This window comes from Choristoneura fumiferana, chromosome 3, assembly GCF_025370935.1.
Source record: "Choristoneura fumiferana chromosome 3, NRCan_CFum_1, whole genome shotgun sequence".
In the NCBI taxonomy this organism is placed as follows: domain Eukaryota; kingdom Metazoa; phylum Arthropoda; class Insecta; order Lepidoptera; family Tortricidae; genus Choristoneura; species Choristoneura fumiferana.
The window spans coordinates 15,282,992-15,305,447 of record NC_133474.1 but is presented as its reverse complement, the minus strand read 5'-3'; the positions used below and the strand labels follow the sequence as shown (position 1 = coordinate 15,305,447).

Genomic DNA, 22,456 nt, shown 5'->3' with positions numbered 1-22,456 from the left:
TTTTGGCATTTCTGGTTTCTTTGGGTAGTTGAAGTATAATTATGATAGTGTTTTTATGCCGCGATTAACCTTAACAGTGAACAGTGATCACAAAATTATATTTTGCTCTCGTGTCTGACATTTTTTAATGCGCAAGTTGTCTCCACGTGGTTTCTGGAATTTTACTATCAAGTTGCAAAAACTACAATCACCGTACAACTTCGCTCCCAAAGAGAGCTTACTTCGACACTGGCGAAATTGTCGTAAAATAGGACAGAAGCCATATTTTAAATAAATAATAATAAAAACGAAGAGTTACCAAGGACCATAGCAGTACACATACATTGTAGTGATATATTGCGCGGTAATTTATGTTTTAAAGAAAATAATACCTCAATTTAATTTACTACTTAATGTTTAAATTCCTTTAAAAAAATACCTATAAGGTAAATACTAAAGTTTGAATTGTAAAAAAAAACAAGCTATATAATTCATGTAAAGCAGAATATAAATCTGTCGTCTCTCGAACATTGTACTCACTACTGCTAATACCACTTTCATTTGAAAACCCAACCAAGTGTGAGGGGTACGTGTCGAAGTGTTCACAAACCTCTTAAGGGTGGGTCGCTTGAAGGATTTTAAAGTCAATTCTCACATTTACTTAATTACCATTCCGTCTAGTTTTTTTGATCCCGTGGATCTGCAATTCATTGTCCCACTATATGTGTGGCAATCCTATTTATATTTAAAATTAATTCTATTGTATGTAAAAACTATAGGATATATCTTTTCCCCCGACAAAAACTGTTTTATAAGTGCTATTGTTCTCTCCTATGTCTGTCTGATGTTGATGTATGATGTGTATGTGATGTATATAGGTAGGTATATATCTGTAATGTGTGTAAAGTGTGTGTTGGTATGTGTGTGTGTGCATGATGTGTGTCTGTATGTCTGTGTGTCTGTGCGTGTGTGTGTGTCTGTCTGTCTGTGGCACCGTAGCTCTTGAAGGGTGGACCGACTTGATTGTAGTTTTTTAAATTGAAAGCAGGTTTTCTAGCGATGGTTCTTAGACATGTTTTATCAAAATCAACTTTTTGTTGGTTATAGACGGAAAAATCTGTACTTGACGACCTTGGATGAGACGTGGACGTTCTTTATGAATATAGTATATTTATTCGAATAATTTAAAGTGATTCAAAAGCACTAAAACAATTCTGGTGAACAGTAAAGTCCCTTTTTGGTTCGGACTGTTCATATAAAAAGGTACCGACAACTTATCCTTGTCGCAAAACGCTATAAATGTATATTATTTCTAAGAGTAACTACCTCGACAATCGTGCTTTTGTACAACAAGGCCTATTGAGCTCGTTATTTTGTTCTTGGAATCTATCCGCTTTGTACATTTATATTATCAGATATATATAGGTACCTACAAATAAAAGCAATAGTATATACAGGTCGTGCGCTTGGTATTGAAAATGTAAATACTTAAGAGGGTCATTTTGCATCGAGCTTTGCATGAAGTTTCTCCCTCTTTTTGCGTCGGGGGTTAAAAAGCAACCAGTTACCTAAGTTTACTATACTCGTAGCTTACACCAAAACATAAAGCTGATTGCTTTTTACGTAGCGTATACAATATAATTATGTTATATGTGTTGTTGTTACTATGTTATATTGTTGTAATCATGAGTTATGTTATTGGGTTGTTGTTATGTTATGTATTTCGTCCATTATGTTCCTAAAAACATTATTACGTTACATTACTTACTTTTGACTGTCGTTTTATCCACGTTTTATCAATAACATATATCGCACGACTATACATTAACATAATTCCTAAAGTATCCGCCACTAGCTATTCCGTCCATCTAGTCACTAGAAAAGTAAAAGGTGGTCTACAGTATATTTTTTGTAATATTCCTTGCACACAATAAAATCACGATTAGTTAAATTTTAGATTACTATTCTCTAAGATTATTTAATTAAAATGAACGCGTGGGTCTTAATTATCATTGTAGACTTACTTGTAAGGATCCTGCAGTTCCTCAGTGACGAAGTTTAGGTAGTTCCAGCCCCCGAAGGCGAAAAGGCCGGAGTAGAAAGCCAGGGCCACCTTCCCGACTCCGTAATCACCATCCCAGGCGTCTTCGAAGTTCTCCGTGTGACCTAATAGATGGAGTTATGTCTGGTTAGAATTTTTATCTGGTCTGATATTACTTGAGCTATTTCATTTAATTAAAAAGATAATCTGGGCGACCGAGCTCCGCTCGGGCTAGAACTCGGTAACTAGTGTTTTCCCAGAGATAAGACCAAGCATATATACATATACAAGAATTGCTCGTTTCAAGGTATTAGATAAATAGATAGAGATAGGAAACTGCCTGGATTAATATCTGCTACAGCGGCGGAGCGTGCAAAAATATCAGATACGTCCTACCGGCCTAGAAATAGAGTCGTATATCAGAATCTATGCACACTTTGTTGTGTCAGATTAAGGTGCTGGTGACTCGAAAACTAACAAGGGTAGGGTTTAAAAGGACTTGATATCTGTACGGGGCCACTGGGTTTCAGCAAAGTGTTCGGGAAGAATTCTGCGAGTTGAAACTTAGTTTTTTTGAACAACTCTGTAAAAGTTTTCTGCGACTCGGTTCAGGCCGTATTGGTTAGGGCCAAAACTTAAAAACCAATAAAATTTCGGCTTCTGTTTATGCTTTAATTATCTAAATGTTTATGGTTTGACACTATTTTATACACTTCACTCGCAGTCCGCAGTTAGTTATAGTCAGATCGACGAGCTCGACCCAAGCAGCGGCTTTGCTGCTTTGTAAGTACGAATATAGGTCACAAACTAAGATGATAAAGTAGAAAAAATGTACAATATTTTTTAAAAAATTCGCGAATTCGCGAAATTAATTCGTAGGTGTCAATGCACTCAAGGAAGATTTTTTCAAAATGGCCGCGCCACTTGGCAGTAAAATTTAAATATAGCGCTGCCACTCCTAAGGTTAGCTAATATGTTACTTATAAGTATAACTAAATTTATTAAAATATCTAACTTTATTTTGTAGGCTGTTAAATGTTATGTTTATGTTATTTAAATGTTATGTTTATGTTATTCAATAAAAACATGTTTCAAGACTGCATTCTTAGAATAGTTTCAATAAACTGCTACATACTAATACTTGAAGGTATAAGTATAAACGTAGGTAATGTATGGGATGATTATTGCATAAAGTTCATATACTTAGCATTACTTGTCATTGGTCATTGGAAAATTACGATAATGATTCCGTATGTATATAATAATATAACGAACGTTGGGTTCAAGGCACTGGAATGATATTCATTACCCAGGTAATCATTTTCTTCAGGCCATAAAATCTCAATTTTGGTATCTACACATATATATCATAAACCATCTCTATAATGCGTCCAAAACCTGGAAATTGTAGCCAGCAAAAAGATAAAATGTTTCGTTATAATAAAATTAATATCTTTGAAAATGTACATTGAAGTCCATTTTGTTATTTATTTTACCACATTTAAATTCCGGAACGTACAGTGGAGTTCATAAACTCGTGGGCAAAAATTTGATCAAAAATTTTATAGCAAAAAATTTACGGATTACAAAACACCACGAAAATAATTTTCTACCAGTCTGAAGTCGGTCTTTGCCTCGCACGAGCCAGCAGGAGTGGACCTATAGTCATCTACCTCACCTACGCACTTTATATTGGGCTTAAATCACTCCTGCACTGGCTCGTGCTGAGGCACCGACCGACTTCAGACTGGTAGAATAGTACATTGTGTCTTAAGGGCGGTAAATAAGGAATTAATTCTAGTATAGTCACCAGCATTAATATCTGCCACTGCGGAGCGTGCAAAAATATCTGACACGTCCTTCCGGCGCTAGGAATAGAGTCGTATCAGATATTTATGCACGCTTGTTGTGTCGGATGTTGGTGCTGGTGACTGTATCGCCCGTGCGACATACAATGTTTTTCATCACATTTGCGAGTAAAATTGTATATTTATAAAAGAAAAACTAATATTTTTTCAAAAATTGCCGATACCGCTGACTACGCTCTTGGAAGCATGTGCCCGACGTGCGCGCGCGGCGCGCTGCAGGTGCTGCAGCACGCCATGCAGTTACTTAACAAATTCATTCATCATGACTCATTTACCGACCACGGGTTTCATGACAAGCACATTAAGGTCGAGGGTTTTATTTGGGGGGTTGCAAGCAAGGTAGCCTGCATGTTAAGACACTGTTTACGAGCAAGTGTGATGAAAATTTATTTTCATGGTTTTTTGTAAAATATATATGTGAAGAAAAAGCGTACACTGTACATAATAACACACGCACACATTAAAAACTCGTAGGTATGTCTGCTCGTTTCATAATTCCACACCTACATCCCACACTCATATTTTAATGCTTCTCATTAAATACTTAACAGTCACATGAACTACTATTTTCACATCTCTACATTTATACAAGGTATGTAATAGTATTTAAACAATGCTTTTTAAGAAAAGAGGAGGCATGTAAAATGCAGCCCCTTCGTTGTATTTCTGTTAGTTAGAGATTTATTAATGTTTAATTTAAAATACAGCGTAACGTTACGTCTCCGGTTCAATCCGTTGTTCAACGGATGTGCAGATAGCGGTGGTTAGTCTCCATGCGGAGGTGGAATTGGCCCAGGTATGAATGCACACATAGCTGACGATTGTGATTGCCAACTCGATTAAAAGAAAAAACAAAAGAGTGGAATTATGCTCATTTTAGATTTTGCTTAAGCATATCTTGACTTGACTAGAGATGCAGCTACAGAGAAAAGTAAGAAATATTATAATTACCTAACCCAAATATCTGTGCTGTTGGAAACCCCGCTTTCATACGCGCAGGAAACTTTTCAAGTCGTGCGAAAATTTTCAAGTAGAATTGTATAATAGTGTCCTATTCTGCAAGCTATACAAGACATGGGTTTCTCGAAAACGACTCTACGGATTTGATAAAATGCGCAGAGAGTAGGGATTTTAAAACAGTTAAACGATCCCATTTAAGAAGTAATCTTCATTAATGTACTCAAAAATCATCCTACTTTCCCAGGTAGGTACCTACTAATAAGTAATAAAACAGATATTGAACTGGAAACATAATTTTTAAACTATCAACTTACCTATGCAGATGTAGTAGATGCCGGAGATGATGATGATGACGAGAGCGAGTAGTTTGGAAGACGTAAACACATCTTGAATACGCATTGTCCATCTGACACTGATGCAGTTGACTGCTGTCAGGATACCTGTAAAAATGTGTCAATCGAGATTTTTTTCCTAATGTTTTTATTTTTTATAGTAAAATTTTGCATTAACTTTACACCTCCAAAATCTCTTTATTTTTGAATAAAAAGATGGCCACGGACTAGGCAACGTGGCATAACTCTGGAAATCTACTCAGAGGAACAATCTGGGCGTTTACTGGCCCCTTCGAAACTGATGATGATGACTTTTTTATACTTATAATAACTCCACAAGTCATTGCTTTAGGTCAAATTGTAAAATTCACACATTAAAGAGAGACATAAAAAAATCCTCCTTCTTTTGCCTTGTAATTTTCTCTCTGTGTACCGGTTTTCTGTATCGTTTACTATAATTATTGTGGTGCACAATAAAGAGGCCTTTAAAAATCATTATAAACTAAGAACCTTCACACTGTTTTACTGCCATAATGAATTATCTTCATTCTCGATTATCTTTTGAATAGACTACTACTAAGTTTCTAATCCTAATGTTAACATAAATTAAAAAATAACACGTTGTTTATTAAAAACTATTTCAGAAGCGCAAGAAACAAAAAACAAGAATAGCTGCTCTCCAGTGTGGCAAAGCTTTTATTCTAAGTCGAATAAAAGCCCAGTTAAAATCAAACTCTTAATCTTATTTCGTTCAGTTTACGCCATATCCTCGAGCGAGACAAGTTAATTTTCGCCTGTATCTACAGTTGATTTGCTGAGCGACTTACTTCATCGCAAGTAATTAGGTTAAGTGACGCTTCCTCCGCCTCTGTCAGCGCGACGTGAGAGGAAGAAGGCAATGTAATTGAACGGCAAATTATATTGATTCAGCCGTGGGTAGATCTCGGAAGAAAATGCTATAGCTGCATAGATCCGTTAGAGCAAACAAATAAACATCACTTGCGAAAGTAACGTGATAATTCAGTTGGTCGAAAGTTCTTTAAGTTTAAATCTTCAAATTGATGACTTGAGGGCTTAAGATTACTTTTTTTTATCTGATTGTAATGCTTTGGAATTGCCAATTACATACTTATTTTACTTTTCGTTGTATTTTTCACAATGTCAACCATTTAAGAACTACAATTATTGCTAAGATAATAATTAAGTACCTAATTAAATACTGCATTGATGATGATAAGGAATTAATCATCTCCGAATTCATTACACATGTATTGTCTGTCTGATGTCTCTATCGTTTTCTAGAAGATACAATCAGTCAGACTAATGATACTTTCCTTACATTTTTATCTAATCAAAATCTAATAGTTTTAAGCAAGAACATAGTTACCTACCTACTTGTTCCCTTAAGATTTTATATTATTATTTCATTTGTAGAAAAACTACGATGAAATGTTTCACTTATATGATCTGAACTGCATATTTATGTTATTTATGGTCAAATATATTGAGCAGTAACATAGTTTAATCAAGGTATTCGTTGGAAAAAGTAAAGACAACAGCGATCAAACAACAGTTTTCGAAGCAAACAATAACAAGCACCGTGAGAAACTCTCAGAACGATACGTGAACGACTAAAGTGAACGCAAACCATTCAACAAGTCGTTTCTTCAGATCTCTGAATGAATTGCTTCCGCTCACATACATGAAATACCTACACTTGTGCTATAAACGATACTACCTACACCTTTAAAATAAAATTAGCGTATAAGTATTGCGGAACATGGACACTTCTACACAAATCGGCTTGTAAACTGCATTTTAATATGCAAGTAACCAAGTTAGTTAAGATAGTTTTGCAGTCACGTTCGTTTTATAAAGATACTTAATGCTTACGGTATGAGTTGCTAGAGTCAAAAGTCAATGTAACGTCACGAGAGCGATGCACTTCTTTAGTTGTACTACTGAGTCATACTAAATTTTCCATGATTGCTAATCGATATTACCCGTAGATTGTAAGATGTTTAAAAACTAGCACACCGAGAAACTTCAAAATTAGAATGCCCGGACCTATTCATCTTTCGATACGAACAGTACAAACTTACATCTATTCTGACCATTTCTGGCACGATTGTGAAAGGGATCTGACCTACCATCTCATTGTATCTACTAAAGTACCTGCACTTACAGAATAAAATATTGCTTTTATACTAGTTTCTCTGAGTAACCGGTTTTAGGTAATGTTTTCATCGCATTTTACTTTCTAACTACATCGCTATTAGCTTTCCAATTTTTCAAACGGCTTTATCTCTGTTTATTATTCAAACTTTACTGACAACAATTAACTGTTTTTCGCATTTACGTAGTTTTACACGCCAGGGTGTCGTACCAACTAAGACGTACAAAACAAATACTTAGATACCTATTGTCAAACAAACATACTGTTGATAAAAAACAAAATGTTATTTTATATTTGAATTGCTCTAGTAGGTACGAGAACTTATATTGTACTAGCTTTTGCCGTAGAATTCGGTTATCGCACGCTGTTCCCCCGAGAACTGTGCATTTTTCCGGTATAAAAAGTAGCCTGTGTCACTCTCTGGCCCATAAAATATCTCTATGCCAAAAATCACGTCGATCCGTCGCTCCGTTTCAACGTGAAACACGGACAAACATACGAACACACACACTTTCGCATTTATAATATTAGTAAGTATGGATTGTATTATACTCTAGTAAAAACTATGTAAGTAAGTATCTGTTTTAGTGGGTAGGTACCGATATCTTCGCACGCACACACACACACACACACACATACACACAAATATCACGCCTGTATTCCCAAATGGGGTAGGCCACTTTTAGCAATCCCACCTAACCCAAATACCTTTTCAAATTAATAAAAAGAACAGAACAAGTTTGCCTGATGATAAATGATGTTAATTCTTAACATTTTTTATATTAAGCATTTTATTCCGTTTATCAATCAACACTTACATAAACAGACAGCTGCCAGGATCTTGACTGCATCCTGCGGCGGGTTGCATTCAGGGAAGAATGGCTTGACAACATAATGGCCAAAGGTCAGCGCCACGATAGCTTGCGTGGTCGGCCTGATGATGAGCAGGGCTATCCAGAGGCGGAGGAAGGCTGGGAGGGGGCCAAACGCAGCGTAGATGTACGCATAGTCCCCTCCTGAGCGCGTGATGGAAGTACCGAGCTCCGCGTAACACAGGGCTCCCAGAGTAGACAGAAGACCGCACACGAGCCATATTAATAAAGACGCAGCTACGGAACTGTAACAAAAGGAAAACACAATTATCATTTTACATATTCTGGTACAAGAAGCCAAAAAATATGTAGACTAAATTTTAGATAGTAGATTTGATTACAGACAGACAGACAACGGGACAGGTGGAACAAAATAAAAGCTTGTAAAAAAAAATACAATACATATATTAAGTAAATCGAACAAAATATGAAGTTACAACGATTGAACACGATGTTCAAATAATATTTCCAACTAATGCCATGACCCTTTCCAAAGCGGTAGCTTTACTGCTTTAATTTTACCAGTTTGACCAGATTCTAGTCTCACAAGAGTTGCACGCAAGTGCGCTAGTAATCTAGCTAGAGTCACATTATGGTAAGCTATCTGTAAGATGATAGTTTATCTCATCAATCAAGATAATATTTCTCTAAGACAACACGCGGTATGTCAGACAATAATCTAGTATACAAGTATTAAGTACATACGTAGATAGATACCTACTCATCTGCTTGGATATCGCTTAACCTCAATGTTTATTTATGCATCTGTAGGTATATTTATATGTTACACTATTGTCCTCAAAGCTCATGCGGGCCACTACTCGGTGTTACTATGAGTGAATACGAGTAACCTTTAATATAGGTAAATATCTTACTTTATCAGCGTTATTTTAGTTTACGGTAGGTATATACTTAAGTACCTACTTCGATTAGGTGCTTATAATTTTTATGCAATAGTAAAATCTGAAATGCTGCGTGACAATGATATTACTCATAGATGTCAGAATTTCCTTTGCGTGGTTCTAATTTAGCTCTATATCAAACAGTTGTCAATTATTAAGTCTTAATTGCTGAGAGCAGTACACACACATGGATTTTTTTAACTATGAGTCACTGTTTTCCCACTAATTCCGGCTATTTGAGTACGTAAAATCTTGCACTTCCTACGCAAACTGAAGCGACACCTTGATTCTTAATATCAGTGGAAGTTGAAAATAATATTGGAGAAAATGTACAAAAGTATTTTTTCTTCGATGTTTTAGGTCTTTCAGAAAATGTTTAAAATATCCTGGCTAATTCTTAGTTAGGTTGTCTTACTTTACGATAAAGCAAAAAAAAAACCGGCCAAGAGCGTGTCGGACACGCCCAAAATAGGGTTCCGTAGCCATTATGAAAAAATCAAGTAATATTTTTCAATGGATTTCGTATTTTATACGGAATCTTCCAAGTATAGGTATATTTTATACCTTAGGCTGCTATTTACTCTTAAAATACTAATAATTCCTAAGCAAACTTAGCCGTTATAGTTTTCCTTGTAAGTTTGATATACTTACTACCGTTGTGAATTTTTTCAAATTTTTCCACTCACCGTTTTAGATTTTAGAGGGGGGCGGGGACGCCCTATTTTAATAAAAATTTGCACTTTAAAGTTGAATATTTCGCAAACAAATCACAGAATCGAAAAAACGGCTTAGCAAACCCCTAATGGTTTTAAAATACGATACGCCACACTATAGGGTTGGATGAGAAAAAAAAATCACCTTCACTTTACGTCTATGGGAGGTACCATATTTTTTTTTTGTATTTTTAATTGTACTATTTTGTCGGCATAGTTTATATATATATCCGTACAAAATTACAGCTTTCTAGCATTGATAGTCCCTGAGCAAAGCCGCGGACGGACAGACAGACAGACAGACAGACAGACAGACAGACAGACAGACATGGCGAAACTATAAGGGTTCCGTTTTTTCCATTTTGGCTCCGGAACACTAAAAACAACGAAACGTTTAGCCGTCGACTGAAAGACCTTTGGATAGAAAAAGCGTTCATTCTGGTAGTGAATTTTTGAATGTGATAAGTTATTTTAATTATTATAATTAGTAACCGACTTCAAAAAAAGGAGGAGGTTATCAATGCGGTTGTATTTTTTTACACTATTTATTTTATGGTTTAAATTATTTTTATTCTTTGATATTTAAAATTGTATTCCCTTTTAACGAGTAGGTACTTTAATAAATAGTTTAGGTAGTTTATTTATTGATTAAATAGTCAGTATGTTTTTACAAGCTTTTCTTTAGTTTTACTTGTCCCATTGTCTGTCTGTCTGTCTGTAATCAAATCTTGCAAGTTGAATTCGACTAACTTTCAGTACTTGTATTGACTTGAAATTTGGTATACAATGATGAAATTGCGTGACAATACAATAATCGGGTAGTGGCATCCTGGTAGTCCGGCCGGGATCGTCTCCGCAGGACGGAACTCTTCACGGCTAATGGCATCAACTTGAAATTTGGTATGCACATGTAGTTTGGGTGTCAATACAAGTACAGTCAACAAAAAGTATAGTCAGCAAAAACAGCTTCTTTTAAAAATATATTTTTTGCTAAAAACTTTTTAATAATATTATTTATTGTATTATTATTTATTGTATTTTAACTAAGACGATATCTAGTAGAGAATCTATCATAATTATTTTAATTGTTGTTTTTTTTTCATACCTTCCATAATATTTGTATTTTATTTTTTATTTTATCATTACGTAATTTTGATGACTTCAGTGTAAATTCTTGTAACTTAACTTTTATATTTTATGAAATATGATGTAATATTATGGAGAATGAATAAATACCTAAACTATATGTAGGTAGTTCTTCCTTTATATACATACGTAACATCGACCGATTAAAGGAGTAATATGATACTAATACCATAGTTGATGAGTGCCCCCACCAAGTCTACGCTGTGGTTACATTACATAGGTTTCAGGGGCTCTTTGTATGTACCCAGATTACGAACGGAGTATCTTTAACTATTTATCTTTAAAAAAAACTATGGGTGGTGAAATAATGAAGGGTCACTTGGGTCATACACACACACACGATTACACAGTTCAGTGTCTGGCTAATATTGAGTAAATATAAGAAAGGTACATCTTAATCTGAACTTGACTGTTCCAGGCATGAACATTGTATATCTACAGGAAACTGTAATATTAATTAGTCTTAATTAATATTACAATTTCCTGCACCTAAACAATGCCTGCCCCTTCACGTCTGTAAGTAACACTATCATGTAGGTTTGAGATTTTCTTAGCAGCATACTATCCAGTACCATTATTATCATCATCATCAGCCGGAAGACGTCCATAGCTGAACAAAGGCCCTTAGAACGCCACGATGAACGAAAACTCGCCACTTGCATCCACCGGTTTCCGGCATGTCTCACGATGTCGTTAGTCCACCTGGTGGGATGCCTAAGCCAACGCTTCGTCTTTCGGTTCGTGGTCGCCACTTGAGGACTTTTCTCCCCCAGCGGTTATCTGTTCTTCGAGCGATGTGGCCCGCCCATTGCCACTTCAACTTGCATATTTTTCCAGCTATGTCGGTGACTTTAGTTCTTCGATGAATTTCCGTATTCCGGATTCTATCGCGCAAAGAAAATCCCGTAGTGTACCGTTGAGCCTGATAGAAAATGTAAATTGCTTCTAATTCATCATTGGAAAGTTTAATTATATCACTTATGGTGTAGAACAGAGGTTTTCAACCGGTGTGCGTATAATATTTTCACTTGCGATCGCCGCGAAGTGTAGGTACACGATTCGTACAAAAGGTGTCAATGAGACCCTATTAATAAGCCTCCGCTGTCCGTTATGTTATACTTACATGTTATGGGTAGGTATACTCTACAGAAGATGGTGTACCTACTGCCAAATTTCACTTAGCAACCAACCTTTCGCCGAAGTATCATTTGGCAACCTAATCGTTGGCATAACTTTACTTCGCATTTTTCTTATTTCGCAACATTTTTATATTGCAAAATTTTACTTCACCACACTTTTATGTGGCAAATAATTATGTAGCAAATGATTAGCTTAGGCAAATAACAAATTGTCAAATAACATTTGGCCTATTTTTATATTGCAGTTTAACTTCAATTTGATTTGTGCGAGCGAGCGAAGCGAGCGAGCAAGACGGTTCAGAGCAGAAGCGACCTGGATAGTTTAGGTTCAGATGGCTAAGGCGGGAGCGAAGCGGAGCGTAGGTCCCGCCTTAGCCTTCGATGTTAGGTTTTTTTTTATAGCAGCCAGGATAACTACCAATAGGAAATCAGGTTGGATGTCATTCAATATGTTGCTAAATTAAGGTATGCCAATCAATACATTTGACAAAAACATAAGTGACATCTTAAAAAAATCCAGGTAATAATTTGCATAATAATAATTTATCAAATCATTAGTTGGGAAATAACATTTCGCCTTAATAAAAATATGGGACAAATAGTTTGGGAGCTAATGATTTACTAAACAATTTTCGCCGAAACATTAGTAAACTACAGAAGATACTCCCTTTACATACTCTACGCGCCAGTCCGACTCACACTTGTTTATTTTTACTGGTGTTCCGTGAAACTTTTATGAACGAAAAGAGTGCCGTTAAAACCAAAAGGTTGAAAACGCTTGGTGTAGAAAGTAACAAGCGCAGGAAGTCATCTATAAACAAGAATCATCAAAATCGATCATGCGGGCCGAATTGAGGACAGCATCTACCTACTTACGGTACCTTCTACAGTACAGCGGTCTCGCTAAATCGAAAGACATTCTTTCATTTCTTGCATAATAAAACCTTAGTAAACGTCCACAGAGTTACAGGGTTTCGTTGATCGTTATTTAAGGGGGATGCCATGACTGTTAGCCTCCTGAGGCTTGACGTAAAAAATCTGTTTTCTCAATTTGATCCAAACATCAATCAAGTAAAGTTCATTTTTTTTTTATGTCCGGACTGGGGGATCCATTAATTTGTCCATATAAAACATACGGATACGGTCATGGCAAACTTAATCAGGTACAGTCAAGGGCAAAGATATCGACACAGCCAAAGTTGCAAAAATATGTATATGTCGGCGGCCGATCGTAAAATCCGCCAGATCACGAAATTCCTAGGCATATCGTGAAATGCCGCCATTTCATGAATTGGCTAAGGGACATCCGCCATATCGTTCAAAACTCACCGTTTAGCGATTTGCCTAGTGACGTTTAGGCAGATCATGAAATTCCTAGGCATATCATGAAGCGCCGCCATTTCATGATTTGGCCAGTTTAGGCAGATCATGAAATTCCTAGGCATATCATGAAACGCCGCCATATCGGTTCTGGCACTTCGCCGGCCGCTACCGCGGCACGCTCGCTTCGCTCGCTCGGCTCGTGCGTCGTGATCACAATTAATACTAACCACTCCTCGCTTCGCTCGTCGTACCTAAATTTTTCTATATAAATAAATAACAACTAGTGAATACTTTATCAACAAAATACTAACCTCTAAAATATGGACAGACATCCATGGTTTTTTCATATTGTGCACAGAATCCGTTTGATTCACATAAAAAGAACGGAGCTGATGTTCAAAAGTTTGCACTTCTATTTTGAATTCAATCACTAGTTTCGGTTTAAGGATCATTTTGTTGCGACGCCGACATTTTTCACGCGCTAAACAAACACGACCGGTCAGCTGGTCACGGCCGCCATTGCATACGCAGGGCCACCAGTGGCCAAAAAAGAAACTATTTTACGATGTGCCCGGTATAGAGCTAGGAATATCGACGAATGCGTTGCTCTAATCGATCTGCCGTATTATTTCTCAGGCACATCGTGATATGCCTGGCCAACGTTTAGGCATATCATGAAATGGCGGCGTTTCACGATATGCCTAGGAATTTCGTGATCTGGCGGATTTTACGATCGGCCGCCGACATATACACGGCCTTAATGTTAAGTGCATAAAGTCGTGTAAGTATACATATTTTTGCAACTTTGGCCGTGTCGATATCTTAGCCCTTGACTATACCAGGGTGGAACCTTTGTGCTACTCAAATGTTATGTTGATATCCTATACATCTGCCAAAGGAATCATAGCGAAATTGGTTATGATAAGGTTCCACCCTGGAACGTGAGTCGTGACTCAGTTTACTCGACTGTACAAAGCAGTTAGTTATATAAGGAGATAGTAACGTGCGCTTTGCTCTACATTTATTGGGGTTTGGCGGTTTATGACACAAGAATAAACAAAATAATATTGTGATTGTCATGGTAATAAGTGTGACAAGTCTATAAAATGATCGAAATTGATGTGACCACAGTCGAAGTCATAAGTACAGCTATCACGTCAAATACATACTTACACGTTGTATAATTATGTACAATCAAGAAAACTCATACAGGTACCTGGGTGGAACCTTTGTGCAACTAATGTCAGTTATCAAAATCATTAAGCAAAATTTATTATGAAAAGCTTGCACCCTGGTATGTACGTGATTCACTTTCCTCGCCGTGGAACAGTAATATGAGACGTGAACGTGAGACGTGCATATGGCTAAAAAGGCACAATATGTGTATACATATATTTATTTTCCAATTAAACAAAATATAATTGATTCAAAGGGTCAGATAAAGGTTAATCGTTGGTTAGTTTTACATACAAACCTAAACTTAGTAAAATTTACGAAAACACAAAAAACGTCGCATAAGTACGTTATAGCAGGAAACACAAAAAAATGCCGTCATCGATACAAGAACGTTATATTCCTCTTATTATGATTTCACGTTCTACACCATAAGGTTAATGGTGTAAAGAAGTATATTATGCGTAATTGTGACCTTGACTGTGTAAATTTTTTGTGGGAAATGTTTGGTAGTTTAAGCGTTACGCATTCGCGTGACAGCTTTGTTTTGGTATTTGTTTTTAGGAACTGATTATGGTTGTTGTACACATGAGTACATATTACCTACTTTAAAAATGTGGTGCTAAAAAGATAAGCTTGGCAACTCCCGTCGTGAAGTGTTCTCTGATTACTTGATGCTATACGCTCAGTGGATTAGCATTCTACCATGAGTTTACAGTGACCGTACTAGATAGCGACGGCGTAAATTATTTGTATGGAGAATTGTACAGCGCCTCTACAAATAATTTACGCCGTCGCTATCGAATACGGTCACTGTAAACTTATGGTAGTGGTACAGGCCCTTTTACGAAGTGAAAAATTCGAACTTCGTCGTCCCGCCACAGAATAAGTAATAGTACAAGTAGTCCCGCTGGCGCTTATATTATTCAAAACGAAAGTCAGAGGGACGGTACGATACGAACTTCGATTTTCGAATTTCGTAGTCGCCCCTCTGCGTTTACTGCGGACACCAGAGGCGTGACGTGAACATTTTCGCTAGGAAACCGGAGAGGCACAGAAACGTGAGTTAGACCGGTAGGTATATCTTGTATCCAAATAAAATTTTATCAAAAAAAAAACATGACATAAATGTATAAATCCGAAGACACCTAGCAGTTAGGTTAGTGTACAAAAACGTTGCCGCAATACTCATCGACGTTACCTACGTAAATAAATCTGATGGGAATCAAGTTGTTATAGCGCCACGCCACGGACTCTAACATTCTGCCCGGGATTAAAAAGGAATATACTTTGCTTTATACAAAAACTAGTATGCTAGGCCTACAGGCTTCGTTTGGCAACAGGTGTCAGCGAGCAGGTTCCACAGCCTTGGCCCTGTTGCTAGCTCACTAACGCAGTGCGTTCACCGAACCAATCTCGACTCGATAAATGAGTTCTCTCATTAACATCAATTTACGATTCTTGTTTAAGAATAATGCTAAATTTAGCACTCTGTCCAACTTAGAATCAACAATGCTTAATAAAATAAAGTTAGACGATAATATGTAACAAGATGAAATAGTGCCAACTAAAAGCGAGAATTTAAATGTTTTTTGATATTTTTTTCTTAAATTGAGCAATTCGTAGGCAATTTTACAAGTTTTTTTTAGTTGCGTGGGGTTTACCCGAAGAATGAGAGATTTAATGTCAGTTAGGTATGACTTCGACGAATGCAACTCCTCGGAGTATACACAAGTTTTGCCATACCTGTCATCCTGATGTCATGTTAAAAATTAAGGCAAACCGGTGGGAATCGTGTTGTTACTACACCACGTCACTGGTTGGTATTATACTACTCAGTAAAAGTTGAAAACTTTTGTGAAGCTTCCAATGTACCATCAGCCAAATAGTGGTCTATCATTTTTTAAACAAGTTCCTATCAAATTAAAAGGTATGTCGCTAAAGTCGAACTTTCAAGTTGACAGACACATCTATTAGCATTATTGTTTTATGACATCTTTAGGGTGGTAGACCACATATTTGGCTGATGGTGCAGTGCATTAATTGTTGGTAAGAAACCAGTATTATTTCGCACCGAATTTTGCTCGCTCAATGTATGCAATGCCAGTAGCCAAAACAAAGTTGCCTTCTCTCCAATAGCCAAGTAGGTACTCAGTGAACATTGACATACGAGTATGTTCCACCTTTAAGTATCAAGACGTACCATAAAAATTACAGATATAAAAATAGTGGATCCGATAAGCGGAAGCAATAACATGACTTAGTGATCAGGGTTTAGTGATCTTAGCATTGACCTGCATTGTACCTACACGTTACACACGATTAGATACGATGTGTGAATAACACGAAGAAAATTTACAAACGCGCTAACATAAACGGTAATCGGTACACATACTATTAAAATCATACATCAGCATCAGTTGCAGCAGATATAGTTAAAGAACAAAAACATTTTCATTCCTGCTCTGTGTCTGACAGTCAGTAGGTAGGTACCAAGTTTTCAGATTCCGGCACATCAAAAAGTCAATAAGTCAATTGAGGTACGCAACATGAATTGGATTTTGGTTCACATTTGTTTACCGTACTACCTAAGTTTAAGAAGCTCTTGAGTAGAATGATCAAAGTAAAAAAAAAAGGCTTTTCTCGTTTCACACTATACTCGTAATCGTAGGTAGGTACGCACTAAAGGAAATGTTACCGTACAATCAGCTGCAGGGGAAAGGCCGTTGACTTCTGTGTACCTTATCTATTTACATATAAATGTCGATGAGAAACCCTGCCCTACCCTATAACGGCAGTAAAGACATCCTTTTCTCTGCACGTGACCGTAGTATGGTCATTTTACGATTGGAAGAGCCAGAAGAACCAGGGTCGCGGCACCCTTAATAACATCTAACCGAGCTCACATCAATAAAGTTAAGCATATCAAAGAAAGTTCAGATTAACTTTGTTTGCTATGCTGAACTATATTGATGTGAGCTCAACTTAAGTAACAGGTATGTTTTTTGTTTTGTGTTCATTACTTAAACATTCATTATTTTACAGATTGTAGACCAATAAGTTTCAGCCAAATTAACTGCAATTCTTCCAAAACTGTAGATGACATTCTCACATTGACGTATCTTTTTTATTTTTGAACCGATTTAAATGAAATAAACACTAAATGTTAATTCAGAAGACTTAAACTCAATTCGTGGTTACCGCGTCCACGTCAGTTAAGCCGTTCCTGAGATTAGTGCGAACAAACGCACAGACAAACAAATAAATAGAGTAGAATTGTAATTTTAAACTTTAACTTTTTCTCAAATATTTTCTATGTACTGACACCTACTTGTTACAGTTTTATTATATGTATAGCATTCATAGCTTAAAGAAGACATTAACTGTGAATGAAAACTCTACCTTGTTTGACCCCAAGGTCAGGGTAGGTTGTTCTCCATTTTTTTTACGAACATGTGTCAACTAGTGCTATGTCTTATAGGTACTTATTCATTTAAATAGGTGCCACCCAACATTTTGATCACAATCTAAAATACAATTTTAAGCTCCAGTGTCAGTAATTAAATGACAGTATCGACTCACTCCCGAATTGGACACGTAACAGATGGTATTTGATAGGTCGTGCTCATAACTCCGATCGGGTACGTATTATAATGTATAAATTTAAAACACATATCGGTTGAAATACATACAGTTGAAATATCGAAAGTTATAAAACATAATGGTTAAAATAAATAATAATCAAAATTCATAAAGCACGTTTTTCATATTGGTCGAAATACATACAATTAAAATGACTAAGTTCACAATGTATATGTTCAGAATGTATACAATCAGAATATTATAATAGTTGAAAAAATAACAATTAAAATCCTATAAGTAGTGTGTTTTTCATAATGGTCAAAATACATACGATAAAATGCCCATGTTAATCATCATCTCCAGTCTATTTACGTTGCATTTGCATGTTAAGATCAGAAAAATTAAGGACTATAAGACAATGTCGACAAAGCTCCGCTTCGCGGAGCTCCTATTCCGCGTAGTTATGGCGCTTCGCGCCTGGACAAAACTCTAACCTAACCTAACCTATGATACCGACTGATCGGAGGCCGTATCGTCGAACAACCGGGCGCTTGCCATCGCTTTCACCATTTTATACCACCCGACAGAAAGAAATACCTAGTTAATGCGATAGCAAGCGTCCGCACGTTGGACAATACGGCCTCTGGCGCTGATTTTTTGTTAAGATTACTTAGTAAGTACCTTGCATTTTAAACTAAGGTCTCGTCGTCGCACCTAAAGTTTATATTCAATTAATGCTCAGTCATTAATTGAATATAAACTTTAGGTGCGACGACGAGCGTAGCGAGGAGGAGCGTGTTAGGTTCAACTATGACCAAAACCAGCCAGAATTGTATTATATGCATTTATATTTATGAAATTTCAGTGTCTATTATGTATTTCTACCATAATAGAAAACATACTGAATAGATGTTGATTGATATTTATTTTTTATAATTTTATGTATTTTGAACTTATACATTATCAGCATATGTAATGCATTGTAACTATTATATATTTAGACCACTATGCGTTTCAAGATTATGCGTTTAGAACTTATGTCAAATAACTTTATATATTTTGCTACATTATATTTTATAATTTTCGGTATTTCAACTGTACCTATGTATTTAAACCGATATGTATTTTAAATTTATACATTACAACACGTACCCACTCCAATCCTATGTATCGCCATTTATTGCGAACGATCCTGACTTGTCTTAAAAACTCTTGGGCAAATAAGGAAACAAGGTCTTTAGCTACGTCGTAAAGTCAGACCGACTTATTTAATTAGGTAACAAAAACATTTTATCTTGTAGGTAAATGGGTGTGTTAAAACTAAAAATACACTCGTGTTTAAGCATAATGAGTATGTCGGAATATAACTAAGCCTTTTTTTCAATCAAACTAATTTTTGTTTATAATTAGTCAATATCGATGAAATAAATTATAGAAAATATGTTGTCAAACAGCTACATTATCTTACTACTTATGTAATGTAAAGTTAAATTTATTGGGTACAACAAAATCTAAATGTATAAACACCTAACAGATTCAATGAAAGGTAGAGTCGAAATTACTACAATGTCTAACTACTCTAAAAAAATCGCACCAAATTTTTGTAGGTACAGTCGCCATCAGATATCTCGGAGCGGCCAAGGTGGTCAAAAATATCATCACATGCACTCTATTATTAAGGTATTTAAAGTTCATGTTTCGATATTTTTGATCACCTTGGCCGCTCCGAAATATCTGATGCCACTGTACTTATAGAAGTGCGGATTTTTTTAGAGTAGGTAGACATTGTAATAAATAGTTAATAATTTCGACTCTACCTTACATTGTTTCTGTAAGGTATTTATCCATTTACATTTAGATTTTATTGCATACAACAAATTTAACTTTATTTATATAAATAGCAAGATAATGTAACTGTTTGACAACATACATTTTCTACAATTTATTTCATCTATAGTTATTGATCATCATCCCAGCCTATATACGTCCCACTGCTGGGCACAGGCCTCCTCTCAGAACAAGAGGGCTTGGGCCATATTTCCCACGCGGGCCCAGTGCGGATTGGGAACTTCACACACACCATTGAATTGCTTCGCAGGATTGTGCAGGTTTCCTCACGATGTTTTCCTTCACCGCAAAGCTCGTGGTAAATTTCAAATGTAATTCCGCACATGAATTTCGAAAAACTCAGAGGTGCGAGCCGGGGTTTGAACCCACGACCCTCAGCTTGAGAGGCGATAGGTCAAACCACTATGCCACCACGGCTTTTTTTTTTTTTGTTATTGACTAATTATAAACAAAAATTAGTTTGATAAAAAAAATGGCTTAATAATATTCCGATGACTTCAAGCAGAGTTTACTTAGTCTTATCGCCTTCTTAAATAATGTTGATAAATCCAGGAATATAAGATTTTCAGTATTTTAATAATAATTAGCAATTGTTACTCCTGCTCTACTATAAATATCGGTTTACTTATGTGCTAAAGTATACCTACTTTATCATAGGAATATTTTGTTTGTTTCCATAATGTACGGATCATGTTATTAATGTTTACCTAACGTGAGCATTAATAATTTATCTTTTATCAGTCCAGGCTAAAAGTCAATGGCTTAAATTATCTCCCTACTTACCTACACCTTAAACATTTTCATAGAGTAGTGAGACACGCAGAATCGCACCAGTAAAGTTTCACACTTATGGAGTGGTTGCCATGGAGCTGGCACGTGCAAACCTATAAACACAATAGGATGATGCAAGATAGGCGGGAAATTTGAACACTCAGCTTACCCGGTGTACTTGTACACTCCCGTCGGTGAAATAAAAATGCCGGAACCAATAATCGTCCCGATTATAATTCCAACTCCATTGAACAATGTTATTTTACGTTTCAGAACCACTTTATCGTCACCGGCGTGCGTCTCCCCCATTCCGCAAAAATCAATCGCGCAACGAGCGCGTAACGCACGTGGGCTCGAATATTAGACGCGCGATTGTACCGCAGCGGCAGCTCGCACTGACCGGACGACGGCAAGTCACCTCGCCACGGAATCTCTTACAAGACTGAATCACTTTCAGTTACCATTTTTACGATCTGCTAAACTGGAATGGGCAAAGTTGTGTTGACGTCAGGCATGGCCATGGTAAAGTTAGTGAGCCGACCGCGCTGCTGCAGTAGTGCCAGTGTGACTGGCGATTGCCGAATGTGCCGACCGGGGAACTTGTGGAGCGCCGAGCGCACCCGAGCCGGCGCGACGGCGCCCGACAGAGACGACGCTTCGAGAATGCCTAACTCGCGAGAAGGACAGTGAACTCTCAGATTCACGGAGGCTACTGAGTGGGTGCCGGCAAAATTCGAATATGAAAATAAAAGTAATGAAGATGAAGGCGCATAATTTACGAATTTCTTAGTAACGTCAGATAAACCTTTAACGCGGTAAATGAACAACACTTATCGATAAATCATATGATTGACCTTAGGTATTGTGAACATAGTTAACTGTATAATGTCATAATTTTACTCGTTGTTAGGGTTCCGTAACTCAAATGTAAGCAAAGGAACCGAATCAGTTCCGCATTTTTGGGTAGCTGTCACCACTATTGTCTAATTACTAACGTAGGGCTATTATGGTTTCTTGCAGCCGTAAAAAAAAAAATCCACGTTGTCAAAATAGTGTGCATTTGTCTTATTTTTAACCCCCGACTCAAAAAGAGGGGTGTTATAAGTCTGACCGCTATGTGTGTCTGTGTGTATGTGTGTGTGTCTGTCTGTCTGTTGCACCGTAGTTCTTAAAGGGGTGGACCGATTTGAATGCGGTTTCTTTTTAATTGAAAGCGGGTTTTGTAGCGATGGTTCTTAGACACGTTTTATTAAAATCGGTTCAGCCGTTTTTGAGATGTTGATTACACTCACACGCACGCACATACAACCCAGTGGCAGACGAACAAAGACGGACAGACAAACAGCATAGGCTACAGCCTTCCTACAGGTATGGAACTCTAAAAAACATCATTACGAAACGAGATCCAATATTGCATCAGATACAAACTAAGGAAAAACGGGCAGAAAGTAGGTACCTAGTATTATTCTTCGTAAAAGACACCTTTTCCTTTTAACTATTAATACAGGCAATTTGCAACTTTACAAAGTGAACAAAGCATTTTACACTATAAAAACTTTTTTGCTGTAACTGTTGGATTGTGCCTACAAAACGCGTAAGAGTTTGTTAAAAATATCGCTTTCGGTATTAAA

General features: G+C 36.7%; 1 protein-coding gene across 1 annotated transcript in view; it reads right to left on the bottom strand.

The window, feature by feature from the left end:
- JhI-21 (Juvenile hormone Inducible-21) overlaps window positions 1–21,455 on the bottom strand; it is a 30,007-nt gene extending 8,552 nt beyond the window's left edge. Inside the window, exons 1-4 of the mRNA XM_074085853.1 lie at window positions 20,995–21,455; window positions 8,175–8,473; window positions 5,163–5,288; window positions 2,004–2,145 (exon numbers count right to left, since the gene is read on the bottom strand). Coding sequence (XP_073941954.1) covers window positions 2,004–2,145; window positions 5,163–5,288; window positions 8,175–8,473; window positions 20,995–21,134 — 707 coding nt within the window. The 5' untranslated portion in view covers window positions 21,135–21,455. The remainder of the gene's footprint in view (window positions 1–2,003; window positions 2,146–5,162; window positions 5,289–8,174; window positions 8,474–20,994) is intronic.
- Between the last annotated feature and the right edge of the window lie 1,001 nt (window positions 21,456–22,456).